Source organism: Spea bombifrons, chromosome 3 (genome assembly GCF_027358695.1).
Source record: "Spea bombifrons isolate aSpeBom1 chromosome 3, aSpeBom1.2.pri, whole genome shotgun sequence".
NCBI classification, from domain to species: Eukaryota; Metazoa; Chordata; class Amphibia; order Anura; family Pelobatidae; genus Spea; species Spea bombifrons.
Genome location: NC_071089.1, coordinates 47,588,460 through 47,613,841, shown reverse-complemented (window position 1 = coordinate 47,613,841; position 25,382 = coordinate 47,588,460). Strand labels below are relative to the sequence as shown.

The 25,382-nt window shown below is 42.8% G+C and overlaps 1 protein-coding gene across 3 annotated transcripts in view; it reads left to right on the top strand.

Annotated features, from left to right (window-relative positions):
- The first annotated feature begins 352 nt into the window (after positions 1-352).
- Positions 353-25,382, top strand: part of QPCT (glutaminyl-peptide cyclotransferase) — a 66,314-nt gene continuing 41,284 nt past the window's right edge. The window contains exons 1-2 of one of the 3 annotated variants that reach the window (XM_053461261.1): positions 353-548; positions 9,196-9,342. In XM_053461261.1, the coding sequence (XP_053317236.1) occupies positions 417-548; positions 9,196-9,342 (279 nt within the window). In that variant the 5' untranslated portion in view covers positions 353-416. Of the gene's footprint in view, positions 553-9,195; positions 9,343-25,382 lie in introns of all 3 variants that reach the window. The other 2 variants (XM_053461263.1, XM_053461262.1) reach the window with 2 other exon arrangements.

Here is a 25,382-nt window from a genome sequence, read left to right as displayed (position 1 = left end):
TATCACCATGGAAACTAACGGAATAATCCCGCTTCTGAATATGGAACGCTGTGCCCCCCCCCCCATCGTTAGACTTCTCAGAACAATTACAGTAACTGCAAAATGTTAGACATTTCAATTATTAAACTAGAAAATGCGCCGCTCGTGCTAATTATAAACAAGAGAAAAGGTTTATAAATCTTAAATTTAAACTGCATATTTTAGCACCAGCTATCATTTGCACCCGAAAACATTTATTACCCCTACTTCGCGCGCCTCTCACGTCTCTGCTGTATCTATTTATAGCATCTTGCTCCTCGATTGGATCTCCCACTTGTTGTTCTGCCTACCTCACCCCCTCCCCGTTATACGAATGAGTTGCAAGACGCGGTTACACAGGGAGGAAGTTCCCTGAAACCTGGAGGCTGTGTTGTCTGATGAAGCGGACGGATCCGAGAGCCATGGCGAACAGGATAAAAAGCGGCACTATTGCTACTGTTTTATTTTACCTGTTGACTTCAGGGCAAGTCATTGAGCAGGATGATGATTCACAGGGGCGTTCTGAGAAAGTAGGTGCGGTTGGGTTTGCGAAAATTGTTTTTTTATATACATATATGCTCATATGTGGATATCTTCTGAACGCTTTGAATGATATATAAATGCATCGTATAATATAATATGTACAAGGCGTCTTATTCATTCATGGCACTTTGGTTTTTTTTCTTCTTCCAATTTTTTGAGGTTATGATTTATATATAAATTAAAACGCGCTAGGGACAATATGTATTTAAATGTGAACGGACAGTAGTGGAAATATTCTGTTTGTACTGTAGATCTTGTGTAGCATTAAATTCCCCCCAGTTTTACCATGTGCACAGAACTAAACCCAGTTGCATTGTCTATTTAGTGATGCTGTTTCTGTGAAATAAAGTATGCGAAATTATGAAAATACTTTGTGTACGGGTGGCCAGGTGGTTTTCATAAATAGGGATTATGATGGTACTATATATATCACATACATAATAATAGGCCCAGCATAAATGGGTTTTATGATTTAGGAGCCATACTAAATAAAAACAATGGGGTAAGTATGTATTTTGCTAAATATCATGTACTAAATATAATGTATCTAAGGGACGTCCAAGGGAACAAAATCTCCACGAGCATGAAACACAATGCTGCATACAGTAATTTAGACTAATAATGTCAAAAACCTGGTTTTATCTAATTTTGTTTTGAGAAACGTCCTTTATCTGCAGACTTGGAAATTGTCAGTTGTGATCGTTTTCCTTGGTCAAACACCATGTTGAACTGTGACCTTTTATGGCAATACTAATAAGGTACTTTAATTACTCAAATTGCGTTAATAACCTCATTGTCACAATGGCTGATTTAATTTTTTTGTACCCTTCGCAACGGTTTCTGTAGAGCTCATACTCATATTTAGCTGTAATTTTCTTCTTTCTCATTTACTAAACCCACACAAGTTATTTATTTATTTTTTCAGAACAAGAAGGGCTTTCTTCAGATACCATTATTTTGATTGTATCATATAATTTACTCTACAAATATGGTGAACATTTTTTTTTTCTGATTTTTAGTGGAAAATGATTTTACTCATCTACAAAAGCTAATGGAAAAAACCCTTGCTAAATAGATTATAGTATTTGTTCTGAGTTCAGAAATACCCAATGTTTGTTTTGCACGTTATAAGGCAATAAGTACATGGAGCATATTGCTATTTCAAAACCCTTTTTCCTTAAATCTGGTCATACTGACCCATGTCCTATTTAGGGCATCTTTCAATGTGGCCGCTTCAATTTACCCCCCTCATATATGTTTCAAAAGTAGACACCCTACGGTATTTTAAATGCTAGTATTTTAACTCCTTCCATGCACTAATTTACTACCAGCCTCTGTCAAACTTTGCAGTAGTATATTTTTCCCTTTTCATCTACACACATTCTCATTTAGGTATGAATTTACAGCTCCTGCCAAACACCCCAATATGTGTTAAACAACATCTGAGTACTGTGATACCAGCCATGCATGGGTTTGTTGGGTTATTTGGGTGATAAAAGGCCAGATTTGGGAAGTGTGCATTTTTCAAATTGGAATTTTGACTTGTGGCCATCCTGCTTTAGGTATGATTTTACAGGTCCTGGTATATGTTACTGTCAAACACCCTAATATGTGTTCAGCAACATCTCCCGAGTACAGTGATATGCCAGTGCATGGGTTTGTTGGGTTATCTGGGAGGTAAAAGGCCACCTTTGTGAGGTGTGCATTTTTGGGAATTTGGACATCTGGTCAGTCTGTGGCCATGTCCTATTGTTGGGACATCTTTGAACCTGGCCAATTCCATTTACCCCATCAAATCATACATCTTTATTATTTTTTTTTTAACTAGACACCCCATGGGCTAGTTAATCCTAGTATTTTTAATGTTTGTGAAGATTTGGACTTTTTTGAAGGCATCCATTGTATTTGATAAAAAAAAGCCTCTCTTGCATACTGTGAGGGTTCTGAGGGTTAGGGATGAGAAACCCAGTATGCAGGAATACCACAGCCAAGTAGTAGTAGTTGGGGCAGATGCGCCACATACAGCGAGGTCCAGGAACATATGCGAGTCATGGTAAGGTATATGAAGCCAAGGTATGAAGCCAAGGGTCAGGGTTGGCGAGATCAGGCAAGTCCGGATAACAATAGCCAGGGTCAGGATAATAGAAGTCAGCAAAGTCCAAAGGGAATCCGAGGTCAGCAACAAGATCAATCCAAAACAGCAATAAGCAGAGGGAACCTCAATAAGGCACAATATCTGTACTCAGTGCTGGTTTATAAATCCACCACTAGATGTCGCCCCGCCTCTGTGTACGGGGTCATCAGAGCGCGTTCCCCGCCATTCCAGCACTGGAAGGGTTAAGTGGAGGTGGGGGCACGAGTGCCCAGAACAGACTGTAGACAGAGCAGGAGAGGAAGCAGGGGCAGCAGTGGCCCGGCCCTCGCGGGTGCCGGGTATTCAGATGAGTTGCTTCGTCGGGGTCTTAGCTGTGGACCCCAACAGTACCCCCTCCTGAGGAGAGGCCTCTGGACTCTTGGTACATGTTGCTTGGTAGATTGAGTTCCACTACTAGAGGGGATATGTTACGGGACATACGGAGAGGGCCGATATATCTTGTCCCTAGTTTCTTTGTGGGACATGTGAGTCGTAGGTGTTTAGTGGACAACCAGACCCTCTCGTAACATCTTTTATGTCTTGTTGAGGTTGCCGATGTGTTCAGAGACCGAGGGAACTGCGCACTGCAAAGGAGAACCCGGAAGCATGGAGGGATGAAACACGTAGTTGGCATAGAAGGATCAATGGATCAATGAAAGTGGTTGTTATATGCGAATTCGGCTAGTCCCAATTCGGCGAATTCGGCCAGTCCTAATCATCTTGTGAAACAATGCAAATACTGCTCTAGAGTCTGATTGGTACGTTCCGTCTGACCATTACTCTGTGGATGAAATGCCGTGGACAAGGATCGCTGTATGTGGAGCTGTTTGCAGAAGGCTCTCCAGAAATGCCAGGTAAACCGGGAACCACAATCAGATACTATAGACTCTGGCAATCCATGGAGCCGAAAAATCTCTCGTACGAAGTGTGCCAAGAAAATGTCCCCCGCACCATTATACCACCACCGGCCTGAACGGTTGATAAAAGGCAGGATGGATCCATGCTTTCATGTTGTTTACACCAAAGCCTGACCCTGCCATCTGTATGTTGCAGCTGTAATCGCGACTCATCAGACCAGGCAACATTCTTCCAGTCTTCCATTGTGCAGCGCTCAATAATTTATAACAAATATATCATAAAAGTAAATAAATGAAAAGCTGTGCAATCTTCAGTAAAATGAATATATCTATTGTTTCAATGTAACACTAATGTGAATAAAGTGTAATTGAAACATAAAAAAACATATACTTAAATTCAAATTGTGGATGATGTCTTCTGTGAGACAAATGAATTTAACAACCCAGTCTGTTCAAACTGAAAAACGTTTGTTAAAGTAACAGAAAGTTCGATGTGATCTCCGCTGATTGTGGTATCCACAACCTCTAATAAAAGGGTTCCATTTGTTTTTGTGACAGCTTCTTCATGAGCATCAGCTCAGGATATACAGGAATCAAATGGAAGAGATGTTTTAAAAGCAAGAATATCAATTTATTAAAAAACAGAAAACTATACTCACATAGATAATGGTCGTTAAAAGCTCCATCTGTTTAGTCCGTGCTACTTCCAGGTGGGCATGACGCTAATGTGCTTCCTCAGATGCATGTTGATCCCTCCTCTCCATCCTCTTTATATAGTCAGCTATATTGGGTGTATCAAGTAGGACTCTTTGAAGTGCACTTGTCGATTCTTAATTAGAATTCAATTTTGTTAACCCTATGCGGTTTCTTAATAGTCTCTCACCCATACTGTATATCCTTTCTTTGGAACCATTTGCCAAAAAAGTGAGGAATAATAGCGATATAACAGGTCTTAATGTAGGTAAAAAGGATTATAAGATATTAATGTACGCGGATGATGTGATTATTTCCCTTTCGAACCCACTGACTTATATGACCCACTTTTTACAAGAGGTAAAAACTTTAGTAAAGTTTCTAACTATAAATTAAACCTAAATAAAACTGAGGAGGCTCCAGGAGTCTTTTTCACTAACTTTAAAGACTTACAAACTTGAATACCTCGGAATTCTCATCCCAGAGAAAACCGAGGATATAGTGGAGAAGAACTTTTTACACCTCCTAAGATCCTCTAATGAATCTCTAAGAGAATGGCGGAAAGTAAATCTCTCTTGGTGGGGCTGAGTAAATGCCTTAAGAGCATACTTAATCCCAAAATGGATTTACCTATTCAGGATGCTCCCACTAAAATTTCCGCAAAGCTGGTTGGAAATGATACATACCAGCTTCCTAAATTTTGTTTGGAAAGGAAAGGTTCCTAGAATTAATGCTAAGTTGATAGGAGCCCATACTAGAGAAGGGGAATGGGTTTCCCCTTGATAAAACAACTATACGAAGCTAGCGTTTTATTCCACATAGTTAGAACATATCAGGAACAATCTAAAGAAGCTTGGTTTAACTGTTTTATTTGGTCTCTGAAAGATAGATAACTTAGCCCAGCTTCATGGTAAAAATAGAATTTTAGAGAATATCATTTCAGAATGGATGAATATCAAAAAAAAAAAAATAAGCGTTAAGGACAGGCTTTTAGACTCATTAAAGATTCAATCTCTGGAAGATAATATAGAGAATCTTTCCCTCAATCAATGGAAATCAGCGGGAATAATAATAATCGCCGATATTATGTCTCGGGGACAAATAATCCCCTTCCCGAAAATAATTAAAAGATATCACTTAACGAACCTATCTGTAATTATTTGCGAATAAAAAATTGTACACAAGAAGGAGAGACTCAAAAATTAGCGCAAATCTTTAATTTAAACCATCCAGTAAAGCTGTATTCCAAATGTATAGAATATCTAAGAACAAAAGAGGGAGAAAAAACCAATAGGTTATTTATAGCACGATGGGAGAGAGCAAAATACTACGATTTCACCAAAAGATTGGTAAAAAGCTTTTAATAGACTGTCCCCCAGGATTCACGATCTCTCTCTGCTTGAAACCCAGCTCAAGATTCTGAATAAATGGTATCTAGTTTCAACCAGAGTTGCAAAAATGTACCCAAATACCTCAAAAGTTTGTTGGAGATTCGGTCAGGCGGATGGAACATATATACATATGCCCAGGGTATGCCGGCTTCTGCTCTCAGGGGGGAGTCCAGGCTGTCAAAGGATAGCCTGATCTCCCGTGCAGCGGCAGGGATGTGTCCCTGACGCTGCAAGAAGGGCTGGACCGGTACGTCCATAGGGGATTCTTGGAATGCGTTTTTTGGACGCACTGCTGCGTCCATAGGGATTGAAGGGGTTAAAAAAAAAGAAAAACGAAATAAAGATCTCTAAATAGTACCCATATTCAAGTGTCCATGAAAAGCTTTTATCCTTTAAATGTGTCCATATTAAAAACGGGCTCCTTAACGTACAATCCAGACCCTCTTAAGAACGCTCAAGCTCCTCCCTGCAGGTTGAATGCAGGTACTGCATCCAACCATGCAAGGTCAATGGAGCCCAGCTCACTAATCAGTGTGATTAGAAAAAATTTTTTTAAAAAATTGTAAAAAAAAAAATATGGTAACGTGTAAAAATCCCCACTGTCACCAAAAAAAAAAAGTTTTTGAAGAGCAAGTCCTACAAATCTTTATCTTCACAAAAATTCCCGCATGGAAAGCGTTAAAATATTGGCATTATAAATGCCCATAGGGTGTCTAGTTTTAAAAAATTTAATTGGCCTGGTTCAAAGATGTCCCAAATATGGGACATGGGGGCAGTAGGATCAGATGTCTAAATGGCAACGAAATGTGGCCTTTTACCTCCCAAATAACCCAAGAACCCCATGCATGTGGGGTATCACTGTGCTCAGGAGATGTTACTGAACACATATTGGGGTGTTGTTTGACACAGACATAAACCAGGAGCGGTAAATTTATACCTGAAGTACGTGTGTGAAAAAAATAAAAAAAAAATTTACTACCATAAAGTTTGAAAAAGGCTGGTGGTAAAATTAGTGCATGGAAAGGGTTAAAATACCAGCATTTCAAATACCTTGCGGTGTCTAGTTTTCAAAAATATCTGGTTTGATGGGGTAAATTGTATTGGCCGGCTTCAAAGATATATAGGATATGTGGGCAGACTTTTTGACATGTCAAATCTCCAATTTGAAAAATGCACACCTCTCAAAAAGGGACTTTTAGTCCTCGAACAACCTAACAAACCCATGCATGTGGGGTATCACTGCGCTCAGGAGATGTTGCTGAACATATATTGGGGTATTGATTTGAAGTGCCAGGAGCTGTACAATTTGAAGTGCCAGGAGCTGTACAATTTGTGTGATAAAAAACAAAGGGTGGTAGTAGAATTAGTACATGGGAAAATGCCAGCATTTGAAATACTTAGGGGTGTCAATTGTTTTAAATAAATAATATATAGTTTAAAGGGGATAAGTTGAATTGGTCGGCTTCAAAGATTTCCCAAATAGGACATGGGGACAGGATTACTAGATCTGGCAATAAAAATAAAATAGCAACACGGTATTTGTACTTATTGGCTTAAACAAACATTGGGTATTTCTAAACTCAGGATTAGTAGTAGTTTCACAGGTGTTTTCCTTAGCTTTTGTAGATGAGTAAAATATTTTTCAAATAAAAGTGAAAAGGGAGGTTTAAAAAAACCCCATTAACTTTTTTTAGATTTTTTTTTTAAATAGAAAATTAGATGATATAATCTGAAGAAAGCCCTTCTTGTTCTTAAAAAAAGGCCCCAATATATAACAATATAAAATGTGAGCATGCAAAAATGTGAGCAAATTAAAACTGCGTCAGTCACTAAGGGTACAAAAAAATAAAAAAAAAACAACCTGGCCCAGGTAGCAAGGAAGGGCGAAAGTTGCAACTTACAAGAATGTACTTGTTTTTATAAACTTGCATACACTGGTATCTCTTGCTTTCAACTGTATGTTAGTGTTTTATTATATTGTGAGTGCTAATCTGTGTTTTACGTTACAAATTAGCAAATCTGACTTGTTTGCTGCTGCAAACTCACGTTATTATAAACAAAGGTAATGGTGGTGCGGCCCACCATCAGTGAGTGGAGGGTAAAATAAGGACTCACCCTTGTAGGGTTTAAAGAATATTCTTTGGAGTCAATACGACTGGCTCCAATCTATGTCGCCTAGTGTGATATAGCCCGTGGGTACCGACTTGAGGAAGCCCACGGGCAAAATGCGGTGACTGGGGAGAGGACACTTGAGTATTAATTTTAGCACGGAGTTTTAATAATATATTCACGTTGTATATGAATATTAAATATATCTTAAGGGTACAAGTTGTGCATTTTATACTCCCTTACCCCATCCACTACTTTGCTGTCCAAACTGTTCACCCTAAAGGGGGAGTGCTGCCCTAAGTCAGGACAGTGCTGTTTACACCTGGAGCCTGGCAAGGTGAGAGCCCATTTTGGCAACTTTTTTCTGTTTATGCTACTAAATATCGGTGCTGTACTGCTCTATGAAGGGTTTTATCCATTGCAGGTATCCACATTCCAGATATATATGGGTGTGTGATTCCTATATCACACTAGGTGACATAGATTGGAGTCAGTTGTATTGACTCCAAAGAATATTACAAGGGTGAGTCCTTATTTTACACTCCACTCACTGATGGTGGGTCGCACCACCATTACCTTTGTTTATACTATTGTTATTGTGGGATTCCCATAGAGTGTTGTAGCGTATGTATGCTTTTACCTATCGTTTTTACTTTTGTAAACTCACATTATTGCCTACTCGCAAGCACTCATGCTTCAGTAAACAGACTATCGTGTTTGTATATGTTTATATAATTATTTGAAGAGATTTCTAATTTGATGGTGGAAAGGAAATATAGGCATGTCCTTTTTTTAAATGGGAATAAGCTTTTGAATATATTTTTTTCTTTTACAGACCCATTTTAGACGAACAACCAATATTTGCGCTAGTACCAGTTTGGTTAGGGATGCTTTATATATAAAGAAACTAATACAAGAATTCTCGGTCTTGTCCTAAAAGTGGGTTTAGCGGATCTACCTTGGGGTTTGATGGGTTATGCATTACAAATAGTATAACATACTTAAGACATTATATACCTCTGAATGACAGATGTCAATAAATGTATGTTTTTTTTTTTAATTAAACAATTTTTGTATAAAAAGGTGGTTACCTGTGTTACCACCACCGGATATAAATTCAAAATGTAATAAGGTAAAGTGACCAGAGAACAACACAAGAAACTTTTTTTAAAACAAAAGATGAAGGAAGAAATGTAAAGAGAAAGAGATACTGGCTCAAATATTAAGTTCCTGCTACTGTATTACCAGGGATAAGCGCTGCGTAAATTGTTGGCGTTATATAAATAAAAGATAATAATAATAATAAGGTTACAGACATAGTCCATGACATACTCAATTATAGAGACGCGTTAAGTTATTGGGGCTTTTTAATTTTCTGGTGTATAATTCCCTGATCTGATGCAGTTGCTAGTATTGATCTCTTAATATTTATATATTTTTTTATGTTTAGAATTATCCCCGCTCTCGAGTTTTGAGTGCAGCTGACATCCGTCAAATTGTATCCCAGGCTGATGTTTCTCAAATGTGGAAAATGGACTTGCAACCTATGCTCATTGAAAGAGTTTCTGGATCACTAGGGAATTTTGTAGTGCGTCAAGTAAGTAAATCAGAATTATATATCATATATTTTTTTTCTAGAGGAATTTACAAACACTTTAACCAAGTTATAAAAATGGTAATGCAGATAAAAAAAAAGTACCTTTTGTTAGATAAAGCTGGAATTTTTGGGTACAGTGTTTCTGTAAGGCGACACCCATCAGGCCCAGACATGCAGTGCCTCTCCCGAATATCCCCCATTTACCTCGGTAGGCTCCGTGCAGGCTAAAGCTACAGGCACGCGCACCAGATTCACACTGCCATTAAATCACAGTAAAATACTAGCTATGGGGCCCATAGCTTACTCCAACAGCTCTGTCCATTCCTCTAATTTAAGGCCTCCTTTCCTAGCTCTCTCTGCTCCCCTCTGAATCCATTTTTGGAAACTATCCTTTTCAGCCAAAGAATGTGTCTGGAAGTGACACGCTCTATAGTATGTGCGTGGGCAGGGCAGAGCAAGGCCTCCCTTAGATTTGGGAAGGATCATCATATTAAATTTAATGTGCGGCTGGGGCTCCACAGAAACTGTAAAAAAGCAGATCGGGTGGAAGTTAACAAGGAGGGTGGAACCAGAATAGGGAGGGTTTGAAATAGATATGAGACAAGGCATGATATTCATCTTAATGGTGTTAACTCTACCCATCCAGGAGACCGTCAGTCTCGACCACTTAAGTCGAAAGGGAAAGAAGTAGCTAGCTGACTACGGTCTGTCAAGGGCATATTGATGTCAAGGATTTCAGACATATTTTAAAATTCGAGAGTGCTCCATATTCAGTGATCTCCTTCAAGATGACCGGTAAGGAGATTCGAGGGTGTGTGATGGCAAACAGGAGATCCTCAGCATACCTTAGAACCTTGCGATGAGCCGTTCCCCACGCTTAGCCCCCTTATTGTCTGCGTTCAGCCTAATGGCCTGTAGCAACGGCTCCAACGAAAGCACAAACAGCAAGGTTGACAAGGGGCCCCCTGGCGGATCTAGTTTAAGATACTGAAAAGTGCATCAAATTGAGGACTCGGATCATACTGTCACAGGCTTCCCGTCCTGGGACAAACCCCATCTGGTCAGGTTGGATCAGTGTGGGCATGAATGGCTTAATACGATTGGCGAGGATTTTTGCGAATAACTTTAGGTCAGAGCTAAGGAGCGACATAGGTCTCTAACTACTGCAATTTTCTGGCTCCTTACTGTCCTTGGGCATAAGAGTGATCGAGCCAGACAGAGTATGAGTATGGATTTGATTACTGCCTAAAATGGAGTTAGAGGCTTCCACAAAATGTGGACCCAACAATTCCTTGAAATTTGAATAATATTTTAGGCAGCCCGTCTCGGAACAACTAAATAGCCAACAACAGCTCTGGGAGGGTCATAGAGACAACAAGAGCCACCGCCTCCTCAGCAGAAAGTCCCCCGCGTACCGTCCTCTTCATTTAGTCCACCAGTCTCGCATCTCTATTGGGCGAGGCGGAAGGGGGGTTGAGATTATAGAGGCAGGAGGAAACTGCGGGAAATATCGGAATGAAGGAGACACGCTTGGCCAGCGGCAGAGCGAACTTTGGGGGTATAGGTAAATTTCCAGGATTGGCTGAGAGCCATTGCCAGGTATTTTCCCGGGTTATTGGCATGTTCATGGAATAATGCCTTGGATCTTATATAAGTCTTGTCCATTTTACAATTTAGAATGGCCGCCAGTTCCCTCAGTGACATGAACTGCTGCAGGTCATCCCCAGAGGCGGAAGTTTTGTGGGCCTGTTCTGCTACCGCTATACGGTCACACAAGGAGCTGATTTTCTCCACCTCCGCCCTCCTACGTTGTGAGTAAATTAATATAAAGTGGCCCCTTATTACACTTGTATGAGCATCCCGCACCGTGAGATGTGGAATGTCTGCTGTTAGATTCTCCTTAAAATAATTGGTCAGAGTCTGGGCCGTGTCCACTCCATCCAGCGCATCAGCTAATATAGATTCATTATCTAGATTCATCAGAGGGGGGCGAGTCTAGAGACAGGGTCACTGGGGCATGGTCTGACCATGTAGTTAGGCCAATATGAGCTTGACGCAGTAGAGGGATGTTATAGTCCTGTCTGCTTCAGAGGTGTCTAGAGCGGGATGCAGAGCTTCATTCAAATCCCCGCCCAATACCAGGATTCCACCTCGAAAGGCTTGCAGCTTAGTCAGAACCGTTCTGAGTATGAGATGTTGCCCCCTATTGGGTAGATAGATTAGCCAAGGTATATTTCTGGTTCACAATAAGCCCTTTCAATAGTACATATCTCCCATCCGGGTCCGCACAAACATCCAATTCTTCAAAAGGTCAATATTTTGAGATAAGAACGGCCACACCTTTAGTTTTTGCTGTTGGGTTATAGTTAAAGAAGCACGTGGGTGATTGGTGATTGCGGAAATGGGTCTTTTGTACAAAGGCTACATCAACCCTCTCCCGCCTTACTTCTATAAGCAGATTTGAACGCTTCTCAGGTATATTAAATCCATGAGCGTTAATGGAGAGCAAAGTGAGGGCTGCAGCGTGCGGAGGAGACGTCATAGTAGAATGAGGGGAGAGACAGGGAGCAATAGAGTAAGGAGACACAAAATGCAAGAAAAGGTAGTATGGTGGAAGCAAGCGAGGAGTGAGAGAGAGAGAAAAAAATGGGGGGGGTGGAAGGAAGGGATGAGTACTAATTGGCCAAGAGGCTGTGTAATACACAAGTCACGCCTACCGAGATTGCAGGGCAATCACAGTCAACCAAACAAGGTAAATTGAAACAGTGTCAACATAAAACAAGTAAAATAAGTACCAAAAATAAGTGCCGCCACTCGCAGTAATTTATTTTGCAATCCTCAAATAATCTATCAAAAACCAAAACATTCCTAACCCATAAGAACAGAACAATATTGCCACATATACAAGTGTGACCCATGTAGAAATAAAAATTGTACAGCACAAACATAAAAAAAGAAATATGTAAGAAAAAATATTTCCGATTTATCATTTGTCCCACATACGAGTATAATCCATGTACAAGTGTAATCTATTTATCACAAATATAAGGCACTCCATATCCCGGAGCGTGAGGGATGACCAGTGAGGAAAAAAATAGTCAGAATCCAGAAGAAAATCACACACATCACAAACAGAAAATCAAACATTTAAAAAGCAGCAGCTTCTCCTACTCGCTGCTTAGTGTTCAGTTGTCTCAGTACCTAACAATTTTTTTCTTTGCTATTATTTTGGTATTCAACCTGGATTGTTACTTGCCTTGTTTGCTCTGACCTAGGACTCATTGTTTGCTCCTTGGTGGCCTCTGACCTTGGTCTGCCTTTCCATATTGTTGTCTCGCAGACGTCCCTGAACATGGATTGCTATTCTATAGTGATATCTCTCTGGCTGACCCCTGATCTCTCTTGCTACTAGTATCTATCCTGCATTTTGGGCTTTAAACTACATTACAGTTTCACATGTGAATGGATAAATTGCTATATTGAGACCATTCAAAAAATAGGTGTTACAAAATTCATAAAACATAACGCTTTATGTGGCGATAAAGTCATGTTCAGTTGTATACTTAAAATCCACACATAACTATTAGCTATTAAATGTAAATATTAAAGCATTTGGTTACAGTCTGATTTTAAACCGCTGTACAAAATAGACATATTTATATTATTGGTATGTTTATTTTATCAGGTTTGGTATTGTCGCCATCCCTCATTTATATTGTACATGGTTCATTCATATTTTTACATGAACTAGCCAATATATTATACATTTATGCTGAGCATTTAGGCTGATGTTCACCATTTTGTATTGACTTGTGCTTAACATCCTATACACTATTTATTTAATTTCAAAATTGTCTCTGCATAAGTTTTATGCAGTTAATAGTTTGTATCTAACATCATGGTTACATACTTTTTAATCTGTATAGCTGCATTAGGGTATCTACAACAAAGGCTTGTGTGTGCTATGCAAAAGGGAAATATCATGGCCTTACCTGCTGGGATCAGGAGTCTTAATCACACACTTGCTCTTCCATCTAAGGAGATGTGGTCTGTGTAATTGCAAGCCTATATGTTGGCTGTGTGTGACTTTTTGGTTTGCCACGTTATTTGTTCCTCCCTGCTTATGCACAAAATTCAATATAGTGCATCATAATTTACACCATAAGATGACAAGTCCCAGTAAGGATTTCAGTGCTTACCTCTGCAGAGTGTTCACAGAGAAACTGCCGCACCTTGGAATCAGATGGTTCTTCTGGTGGCACTCCAAGGGTGACAGCTCTCCCTTTTGTGGTGGTTCATTGGTGCCAGTCGATGTTACAGTGGCAGCTGCAGAGAGTAGCAGAGAGTCCTCTTCTCTGGCAAGGGCTATGAGCATGAGATGTGTAGAATGTACCGCCCCTATGTGAACTGGAGAGTCTCAAATAAGCCATAGCCTTTTAACTCCACCTATCACGCAACTTTCTCTGACATCTGTAGGATGGTGCTCAGTTTTGGGGGGGTTTTTTTAGCGCAACTTAAATGTTTTCTGTACTTCTGTTCCTTAAATTAAATTCCTGCTTTACTAGCTTTTCCTGCCTTTTACCCTTCCCAGTTTGGATCATCCTACCATGTATCACTGGCCTGCCAAGTCTACTTCACTACTGTCTGACCCTGCATGCACTGCTTATTCTGGCTTCTGACTTGGCTTGCTCTTGACTTTGCCTTCTGATGGTTCCGTTCTGTTGCTGTTTCTGGATTTTTTACTCCCTCTCTTCTGTGTCCTCCACCTTTGCCTGCGTGGGTTGGTTTCACTCCTGAACCACACCTTGAACAGTGGTTATATCTGCACTATGGATTCTGGTTTCCTACAGCCTAGATCAGGTAGGCCTATTATGTAATATCAAATAACCACATAACTGGGATCAATACTGACTCTAAAACTGTTCTACCAGGACTGCTGCTCTTCTTCGATACTTCTACGCTATATACCACTAGAAAAAAATACACTTAAACAGTGCACTGAAAGAGAGGTTATTGTGTAAGTGCAGTCCTCCTAGAAGGAAGTGGGCCAACAAAGCAGCTGTATCACAAGGTAAGCATTGTTTAACTATTACTAGACACACATGTTGACTATGAGTGAGACTAGTAAAGGTGATGTAGTGGGAGTTGGTAGATTTCCCAGATAAAGAGTTCTTAAAAGTTTGTTGAATCAGGTAATGTGAGTTGATTTCAACCCCCTCAACTCAAATTTCCAAATAAGGATCTCTTAGCGCAATTTTCTTAGACCAGACTGACATCCACCCAACAAAATGTAAAATATATTAGCTTTAAATAAAAGTGTGAGGGTTCAAGTTGGGAGCACTTGGCGGGGAGATGGTATTCACCAATGACACGGTACAGCAAGGGATAAGGCAGATATCGTAATCAAAAAGTCAAAAAAGGGTTGAGGCAGGCAGCAGACAAATAGAGAGTAGTGGACAAGCCGAGGTGAGGGCAATAGACGAGCATGGGAAACCAGGAATCGAGCCGAGAGTCAAAAGCTGGAGAATACAATACGAAATGGAAAGGAGAAGGGATAAGCATGAGAGCACTCAGGGAGAACACTCTGTAGCTTGCAAAACATTCAAGCAATGAGAGTGGAGAGAGGAGGGCTTAAATAGTCTGTTTGCGAGTGGGAGCCTCCCACTTGGATTCCAGCCCCTCCCTCTTTGGTTCCTTAGTATAGGCAGAGAGGGGGGGGAAGCCTTTCCCGCTTTCTGACGTGGCCAGCTATCCTACCCCCTTCTGAGCCCCTGGCCCTGCCTCTCGGGGCATTCGCTGTGCATCGCGAAGGAGGTGCATGCCGAGCAGACCGCACAAACTACGTGAGTCCGAGGATGCAGGCTAACACTGTGTTCCTGCGCCATGATGAGGATCCCGAGGTGACAGGGATGGGTGAGTAACCCCTACGTTGGGTACCCGTGCGGCCAGGAACATGACAGAAGGGCTTTTAAGAAATATAAACAGACACAAAATGAGGAAGATGGGAGCAAATACAAAGCTAAATCTAGGGAGGCAAAGCGCATTATTAGATGCACAAATGAGCACACTAAGGAGAAACAAAAAAGGGTGATGAAACCTTTTTTATATATATATATAAAGTGAGAGAACATAAACCAGGATTAATTAAAATTAAGACAAATTAAGGTAATTATGTAAATGATGACAAAGAGCTAGCTGAATGCTTAAATAAATGTTATTTTATACACACAGTAGATGACGATGAGGGACACTTGTTAACCAAGAGACATGGGGTGGCATGTGACACAGCTGTGCTTACAGACAGAGGTAAAAACAGACAAATCCGTAGGACGTGATGGGATACACCCAAAATTATTAAAGAGCTTCGAGGTGTAGAGGAGTCATTATCAGACTGGGGCAATTTAAATGGAGTTCAGGAGAAATGGGATTATTTAAAAGTTGTATTATTGAAGATTAGGGCTGCAACTATCGATTATTTTCATAATCGATTAGTTGGCCAATTATTTTTTCGATTAATCAGATAAAAAAAAAAAGTTTTATTTGTTTAAAATAATTTAATAACGTAACGTAGGATGTTAAAAACAAACAGCAGAATAAAAAACTTTGATAAAAATGCATTGCTTGTTTTTATTTCCCAATTATTTCCCAGTTATGCACATTTGAGCCCAGGCTTGCCACACTGCCTCCCAGATATGCCACATACCCCCAAACATGCCACACTGCCCTCCCCACATATGCCTTATATACCCTATATGCCTTATACCCCCAGATATGTCACTCCATCCTCCCAAGGTATGCCGTATACCCCCTGATATGCCATAGTGCCCTCATAGATTTGCCGACTCATTTACAGACACAATACTTTTATAAATAAATACAGGGTTAATCTTCACTGCCCCCAGGATTTAGATTCCCCTCAGTTTGCCCCCCTTTACCTCTAACTGCACCTTAAGTTAACCTTATTAAATTAATTAAATTAACCCTCAGTCCTCAGCATTAAATTAACCCTGAAGAGAAGACCCCATTAACCATAACTGCCCCTAAATTAACCCTAAAGACCCCATCAACCACAACTGCCCCTAAATTAACCCTAAACACCCCATCAACCACAACTGCCCCTATATTAACCCTGAAGACCCCATCAATCACAACTAACCCCTAAATTAACCCTAAACACCCCATCAACCACAACTGCCCCTATATTAACCCTGAAGACCCCATCAATCACAACTAACCCCTAAATTAACCCTAAACACCGCATTAACTATAACTGCCCCTAAATTAACCCTAAACACCCCATTAACTATAACTGCCCCTAACTTTCAGCAGCCCAAATATAAATTTTTTACTCACAGATGACTTCTTGAGCCATGTGGAAGCTATAGGAAATGTGCGGGGCAAATTGACATGTTGCCCCCGCCCCTTTCTTTCTCCCTGTCCTTCCCTGCAGTCACTGCTGATTGGCCCCGCCCCTTTCTTTCTCCCTGTCCCTCCTTGCAGCCAATCGGCAGTGACTGCAGGGAGGGACTGGAAGAAGGAAGTGGGCCGGCCAATCGGCAGTGACTGCAGGGAGGGACTGGTAAGTAGGAACTGCTCCTGTGAGTCACACTTATACCCCTCATTTTATAATCTGTTTTTTCCAGAGCATTTGCTCTGAAAAACCCCTCATTTTATAATCGATAAAAATCGATTCAACTAATCGATAATGAAATTCGTTGGCAACGATTTTCATTATCTATTATTATCGATTAGTTGTTGCAGTCCTATTGAAGATAACAACAGAAAATTGCATTAGGCTGCTCAGTAAAAGTAAAAAATTGCCCTGTCAGTAAAAAAGGGAGATAAAACCTTTTTAGATATATAAATGAGGAAAGGAAAGTAAAACATGGCTTAGTTAGATTAAAAACAAAAGAAGGAATGTATGTAGAAGAGGATAAAGGTCTAGCTGGCTGCCTCAATTAATATTTCCATTCCGTTTTTACAAATGAAAATGAGGAAATGGGAGTTTATCGAGGCGTAGGTTCTACTTCAGTTGTCTAAGGTAAAGACACATAAGTCGATGGGGCCTGATAGGATACACCCCAAGTTATTAAAAGAGCTTGCTGGTGTACTAGCAAAACCATTAACCGATTTATTTAACGAATCATTGGTAACTGGAGTCGTCCCAGTCGATTGGAAATTAGCGAATGTTGTGCCCATTCACAAAAAAGGCAGTAGGGAAGATTCGGGCAACTACAGGCCAGTAAGTCTTACATCTGTAGTGTAGGAAATGAATGTAAACAATGTTAAAGGACAGGATTGTTGAACATCTGAACTCGCTTGGGTTTCAAGATCAAAAACAACATGGGTTTATCTCATACTTATAAATAAACTGCAATCCCTGAGTTTAGATCCCAATGTTTTTGAATGGATTAGGGAGTGGCTGAATGACAGAAAACAGAGGGTTGTAGTCAATGGCGTATATGCAGAGCAACGTCTTGTTACCAGTGGGGTACCTCAGGGATATGTACTTGGACCCATCCTCTTTAATATTTTTATTAGTGATATTGCAGAAGGTCTTGATGGAAAGGTATGTCTATTTGCTGATGACACAAAACTGTGCAACAGTGTTGATGTTCCTGGAGGGAGAAGCCAAATGGCAAATGATTTAGGTAAACTGGAAAAATGGTTAGACCTTTGGCAACTGGCAGTTAATGTGGATGAATGCAAAGTAATGCATCTAGGGTATAAAAACCCAAGGACAGAGTATAGAATATTTGATACTATCCTAACTTCGACGTCCGAGGAAAGGGATTTAGGGGTTATTACCGTATTTGTTCGATTATAAGACAAGGTTTTTTTCAGAGCAAATTATATAATGAAAAATATTGGAAATGGTACAGCATAATAACACAATACCCATCACTCTCACACATTTACCAATCCATACTTACTAATCCATATTTACCAATCCACACTTACAATCAGGGCCGGACTGGCCCACCGGGATACCGGGAAATTTCCCGGTGGGCCGGCCCGCCTGGTCGGCCAACATTCAAAGCGGCCGTAAGTGTTGGAAATACACCGTGCGGCTGCAACGTAAGAGCAAGATTCAAAGCGGCCATTGCGCGGCCGTCAGTCCGCCTCCACCGACCACTACTGAAATTAAAGTGGCTGGTGTGCACGCAACGCGCCGCCCAATGGTCTTCGTCCCACCCCTTTTGTGACAAAGCAGTGTAGAACATACATGCTTCAGTGTGGCAGAGGCTGTCCTGGTGTGTGTGTGTGTGACTGAGTGTCGGTGTGCACTGTACTTACTGTAGTAATAAATTAATTTATTTAATGTTTACTTATCCAGAGATAAAACGCCCTCCTGCATTTATGTTATTGTGTTATTTACTCTTATTTTAATCTGCATATTTTATCACAAAGGATTAATTGCAGAAACTTGAATCGTGGTTGGGATCTTCAGAGTGAAACCCAATTTAGTTGTAAGGACTAATTTCGTTATTCCCGTTGGTTTCACAGTCTTTCCCCTTAAGAGAGGACCTTTTACATAAACACACTGGCAGACCACTTTGCACCATGAACTGTGTGCGTTTTAAAAAAAAAATTAATAATGTTTCTGGGCTGAGGTATTCATTGGATGATGCAGCGCTAGAACAGTTGTGGTGGTATTAATAGCCAAAAGTTTCTTACAAGAATATCGTGAAGAATAATGTGATCACTGTTTTTTTCCACTGAATAAAATTGAACTTTTTCATCTAAAAATGTTTGCAGTAGCAAATATTTTTATTCCATTATGTCTAATGTATTTAATTTATTAGGGCCTTTTAACACTTTTGCTTTCTGGCATTTTAATACAAATAATGTTTTATAGTTATTTGTATGGCAATTAGTGTGACTCGGGTATGTATAAGGGGTGCGTGTGGGTATAAGAGCGCGACCGCGAGAGAAACTGCATGGGGCTGGTCTCCAAATGTTTCCAGGGCTGCTTTTTATTCCCAGTCCGGCCCTGTTACCAATCCACACATACTAATCCACTCTCACTGTCAATCTTACTGAATGCTTTCCTACCTTTCCTCTTTCACTTTTCTCGTTACAGTAGTCACCTCCTTTTCGCTCTTCTTCGGTCTCCTTCCGGTTCAGAGGGCACGGACGGCGGTGGGCGCGGCTTCAGTGTTGTGCGCCGGGATGTTGCCGGTTAAGGGGAGATCCTTGATCTCCTTAACCGAGCCTGCTCCTCCAGCGGTGGACATCACTGTCCATCTCTGGAGGGGTGCCTGGTGCCGGCAAGTTGGCACCCCCCTGATGAGAGGCACCGGTGCAGACCGCTTGCCCTCCGCTAGGTATGCTACTGATTGTAGACCTAAAAAAAAGAAGTAACAAATAAAAGAAAGCACACAGGCTGCAGGAATAAACCAAAACATGCAGCTAAACCAGTCTGTTTTCATGTCCAGTGTAAGGTTACACTTCAAAACTTGTTGTTGTTTTCCAGATTTAGGATCAATCTGCAGTAGAGCAGAAATGCTAGCAGAATGTATGGTTGTATAGGGAGATGTATTATTAGTAGAAAGAGGGAAGTGCTCATGCCGTTGTACAGATCACTGGTGAGACCTCACTTGAAGTATTGTGTACAGTACTGGAGACCGTATCTCCAGAAGGGTATAGATATGTTGGATAAAGTTCAGAGAGGGCTACTAAAATGGTTCATGGAAGAGCGTTTATTTAAAAGGAGAAATACTACCACAACAAGAGGGCACAGTCATAAGCTAGAGGGGCAAAGGTTTAAAGGTAACATCAGGAAATATTACTTTACGGAAAGGGTAGTGGACACATTGAATAGGCTTCCAGCAGAAGTGGTAGATGTCAATACAGTAAAGACATTTAAGCAAGCATGGGATAGGCATAAGGCCAAGCTATATATAGGATTAGGCCAGGTACTAAGGAAAGTACTCAGAGGTTGGACAGACTGGATGGGCCTAATGGTTCTTATCTGCCGTCACTTTCTATGTTTCTATGTGTCCTGGCAAAACTACTAGCAGATCTAGTTAACCAGTCACTAATGATGGGAATAGTTCCAGAAGACTGGAAGTTGGCAACCATAGTACCACTGCGTAAAAAAGGTAGTAGGGAAGACTCTGCCAACTATAGACCAGTAAGCCTCAGATCGGTAGTTGGCAAACTAATGGAAACCATGCTAAAGGATTGTTGAAATTGTTAAATATCTGGAAGTAAATAGTTTGCTTGATCAGAAACAGCACAGGTTTACTACAAGAAGATCTTGTCAAACCAACTTAATCAGTGTGCGGCCCTGGCCGCGTCCCGCAAGGGAAGGCTCCGGGTAGCCGGAGCCCAGAAGTTCCCAGGTATGACTATTGTAATGGTATGATGAGGCAGGACCCCAGATGGCGGAGGTAGCCAGGCCAAACAGGAACCAGAAAGTCAGAGAACCAACCGGGTCAGACAGGTAATCAGGATAAGCCAAATCAGAATCCAGAGACGAGGTCAACAAGCCGAATCAATACCAGGTGAGCAGGAATCAGGAGCCGAATCAGAAGACAGGAACGAGGTCAACAAGCCAAGTCAAACCGGAGCAGTAGTCACAAGCAATGCACAAGCAAATAGCAAAATACACCAACCAAGGGTGATCCAGAAGAGGAATTCCGGGTTTAAATAGGGAGAGGAGGAGGCGTGTCCTGCATTAAGAGGTCAGCCAAGGTTATAAAAGCATGTTACAAATGTAACGTGCAATATTAACTTTGGTACCCGTTTACCGCGTGGTCGGCCATGCGGTGAAGACGCCGACCGGGTAGCGGTGGTACTCGCTGCCCGGGAAGCCGCCTGAGGAAGCGTCGTGGGAGCAGCCATGGAGCGGGGCCGGAGAGGCAGGTAAGTCCTTACAGTACCCCCCCCTCGAGAGCCGCCCAAAGGGCGACCAGGACCCCCACTGGGTTTCCGGGGGTACCTGACATGAAACTGACGAACCAGACGAGGAGCGTGGACTTCAGAGGCGGGCACCCAGGCTCTTTCCTCCGGTCCGTATCCCTTCCAGTGTACAAGGTATTGGAGGGTACCCCGGAAGAAGCGTGAATCCAGGATGGAACGGATCTCATAATCATCCATGGAGGAGACTGAAACAGGACCAGGACTGGCCAGCGTCCGGGAAAAACGGTTAAATATCACCGGCTTCAGGAGGGAAACGTGAAATGTACGAGGAATACGGAGGTTGCGAGGCAAGTCCAGTTCATAGGTAACAGGGTTGATACGACGGCGGACGGAATAAGGTCCAATAAAGCAAGGAGCCAATTTTTTGGAGGGAGTACGTAGGCGTATATGTCGGGTTGATAGCCAGACTTTGTCCCCGGGCATGTAAGTGGGGGCTGGTAACCGTCTGCGATCATAGTACTTCTTTTGATCCTGAGAGGCAGCAATGGACGCAGAACGGACAGAGGACCAAACTGAAGTTAGCCGCTTAAGATGATCATCCAACGCAGGAACACTCGAATCAGGGGATACCGCAGGAAGTACAGTCGGGTGGAAACCATAGACACTGTAAAAAGGTGTATGCTGGGTAGAGCCTTGTACCGCATTGTTTAGGGCGAACTCCGCGAGTGGAAGAAGGTCAGCCCAATCGTTCTGGTTGTCATTAATGAAAGCCCGCAAATACTGCTCAAGGCGTTGATTGGATCGTTCAGCCGCTCCATTGGTTTGGGGGTGATAAGCCGTGGAAAAGGAAAGGGTGATACCCACAGCTTTGCAGAAGGCTCTCCAGAAACGGGAAACAAACTGGACTCCACGATCGGAGACAATCACCTGGGGAAGGCCGTGGAGTCGTACAACGTCTCTGATGAAGATGACTGCAAGCTCCTTAGCTGTCGGTAATTTGACGAGAGGCACGAAATGAACCATCCTGGAGAATCGGTCAACAACAGTAAGTATAGTGGTGTAGCGATGAGAGGAAGGTAGCTCCACTATGAAGTCCATGGCGATGTGGGTCCAGGGACGACTGGGTACTGGAAGGGGCAATAGCAGACCGGAAGGGGGAGTCCTGGGGGTCTTGGTCGTAGCACAAGTGTGGCAAGATTTAAGGAAGTCTGCAACGTCCTTTCTCCAGGAGGGCCACCAAAAACTACGGCCCAGAGCCTGACAGGTGCGCCGGAGACCAAGGTGGCCCGCAAACTTTGTGGTGTGGTGCAACTGGAGTATCTTCTCACGGTATACAGGGGGCACGAACAACTTGTCAGAAGGGGTCTGGGCTGGAGCAGTGGGTTGACTGGCTTGAATTCGTTGCAGAAGGGGAGAGGAAACGGCAAGAGTGACAGCAGAGATGATACGGTTAGTGGGTACGATGGGTTCCGGGTCAGGTTTCCCCTCAGAGGCAGTACAGAACATACGTGATAAAGCATCGGCCTTGGTATTCTTGGACCCCGGACGATAGGAGATTATGTAATTGAAGCGGGATAAGAAAAGGGACCATCGTGCTTGTCGAGGCGTTAGTCGCTTGGCGTCGCCAATATACTGGAGGTTCTTGTGATCCGTGAGGATGGTTACAGGAATACGGGAGCCCTCCAGAAGATGACGCCATTCAGAAAGGGCGAGAATCACTGCCAGTAGTTCACGATTGCCTATGTCATAGTTCCTCTCTGCAGGAGAGAATCGTTTAGAGAAGAAGCCACAGGGGTGTAGAGGCCCTTCGTACGTTTTGCGTTGGGACAATACTGCTCCGGCCCCGATTTCCGAAGCATCTACTTCGATTACGAAGGGTTGAGATACATCAGGATGTATGAGGATCGGAGCGGACACAAACAGGGTCTTTAGTGTATGGAACGCTTGGACTGCAGCGGTAGGCCAGTTATGGCAGTCAGCTCCCTTCTTGGTGAGATCGGTCAAAGGAGCTACCACTTTGGAAAAGTCCCGGATGAATCGGCGATAATAATTGGCAAAGCCGAGAAATCTCTGTAGGGCTTTAAGTCCCTGTGGTTGAGGCCATTGCAGAATGGACTGGAGCTTGTCAGGATCCATCTCGAACCCTGTACCGCTAATGACGTAACCTAAGAAGGATACACGGTTGACTTCAAATTCACATTTCTCTAGTTTTGCGTACAACCGGTTTTCACGAAGACGTGTCAGGACCTTCTTTACGTGAGTTCGATGTGAAAGCAGGTCAGGTGAATGGATTAGAATGTCATCAAGGTAGATGACAACGAATTGGTGCAGATAATCCCGAAAACAGTCATTTACAAAGTCCTGAAAAACAGCCGGGGCGTTACAGAGCCCGAATGGCATTACTGTATATTCGTAGTGACCAGAGCGGGTGTTAAAAGCTGTCTTCCACTCGTCGTTCTGACGGATACGAATGAGGTTGTACGCACCCCGTAGATCTAATTTCGTGAAAACTTTTGAGCCTTTTAGACGGTCAAACAACTCAGAGATGAGTGGCAAAGGGTAAGTGTTTTTTATGGTGATTCGATTAAGACCTCGATAGTCGATGCACGGACGTAGACCTCCATCCTTCTTGGAAACAAAGAAAAATCCCGCGCCGGCGGGAGACGTGGAGCGGCGGATAAAGCCTTTTAGGAGATTTTCACGGATATAGGTCTCCATAGCTTCGGTTTCAGCCGGGGATAACGGATACACCCTACCCCGTGGGGGTACGGTGCCAGGAAGCAGGTCGATGGGACAATCGTAAGGACGGTGCGGGGGCAAGGAGTCAGCTTCCTTTTTGTCGAATACATCAGCAAAGGTCTGATATTGTGGAGGTAAGATGGTGGTACCTAAGGAGGCAACCTTCAATACACAGGGTTGAGGTGAAACGCAAGTGGTACACCGCCAGGAGGTGATCTCACGGGTGGACCAATTGATGTCTGGGTTGTGTAGCTGTAGCCAAGGGTAGCCCAACACTATGGGAGCAGCCGGAGAAGATATTACGTGTAGAACCACAGTCTCTTTATGGAGAACCCCTATTTGGAGACGAAGCGGTGTAGTGTCATGGGTCACCGCTGCAGGTAGGAGAGGCCGCCCGTCGATTGCCTCCACAAAAACTGGAGAGGCTTTCTCCTGCAAGGGAATGTTGTGGAGCTTGCAGAAGTCGCGGTCGATAAAGTTTCCGGCGGCCCCAGAGTCAATAAGGGCTGGGGCTAGAATGGTTCTCTCCTGGACAGTGAGAGCAGCAGGCACAAACATACGCGATGTCCGGTCGTGGGGAAAAACAGCAGGAAGGCCTAGAGGAGACTCCCCAATCCTCCTTAGGCCCTGTAGATTTCTCGGCTTCACGGGGCAGGAGCGCACGTAATGACCTTGTTTGCCACAGTACATACAGAGGTCCTGTTGGCGCCGGAGGGTTCTCTCCTCCTCGGAGAGATGTGTGGAGCCGATCTGCATGGGCTCTTCAGGCGGAAGAGAAGCAGAGTCAGAAGCAGCGAGACGTGGCGCAAAACGCACTGGACCCCTTCTTTGGCGATCTCGCTGTACCTGGCGTTCCCGGAGGCGTAGATCAATGTGGCCAATGTAGGCGATGAGTTCTTCCAAGTCCGTGGGCAGGTCTCGGGCTGCTACTTCATCTTTCAGGCGGTCAGACAGGCCATTAGTGAAGGCAGCAACCAAGGCGTCGTTGTTCCATGCCACTTCTGCAGCCAGGGTACGGAATTCAATGGCATAGTCCGATAAACTGCGTGTACCCTGACGCAATGAGAAGAGACTTGACGAGGCAATATGGCCGCGACCTGGCCTGTCAAACACTTGACGGAAAGTGGTTACAAAGTCATTATAATTGTTGACCACTGGAGAGTTGCGTTCCCAAAGAGGAGTTGCCCAGGCCAGAGCCCTGTCAGTGAGTAGAGAGATGACATACCCCACACGAGCTCTGTCGGAAGGAAACAAGTAGGGAGACATCTCGAAGTGAATGGAGCACTGATTGAGGAATCCACGACAGGTAGCAGGATCTCCTCCATATCTGGGAGGAGGAGGTAAACGGAGGGTATGAAGACCTGGGTCAGCAGGCGGTGGAACAGCAACAGGTGCAGCAGCGGGCACAGGAGGAGGACCACGTGCTGGATCAG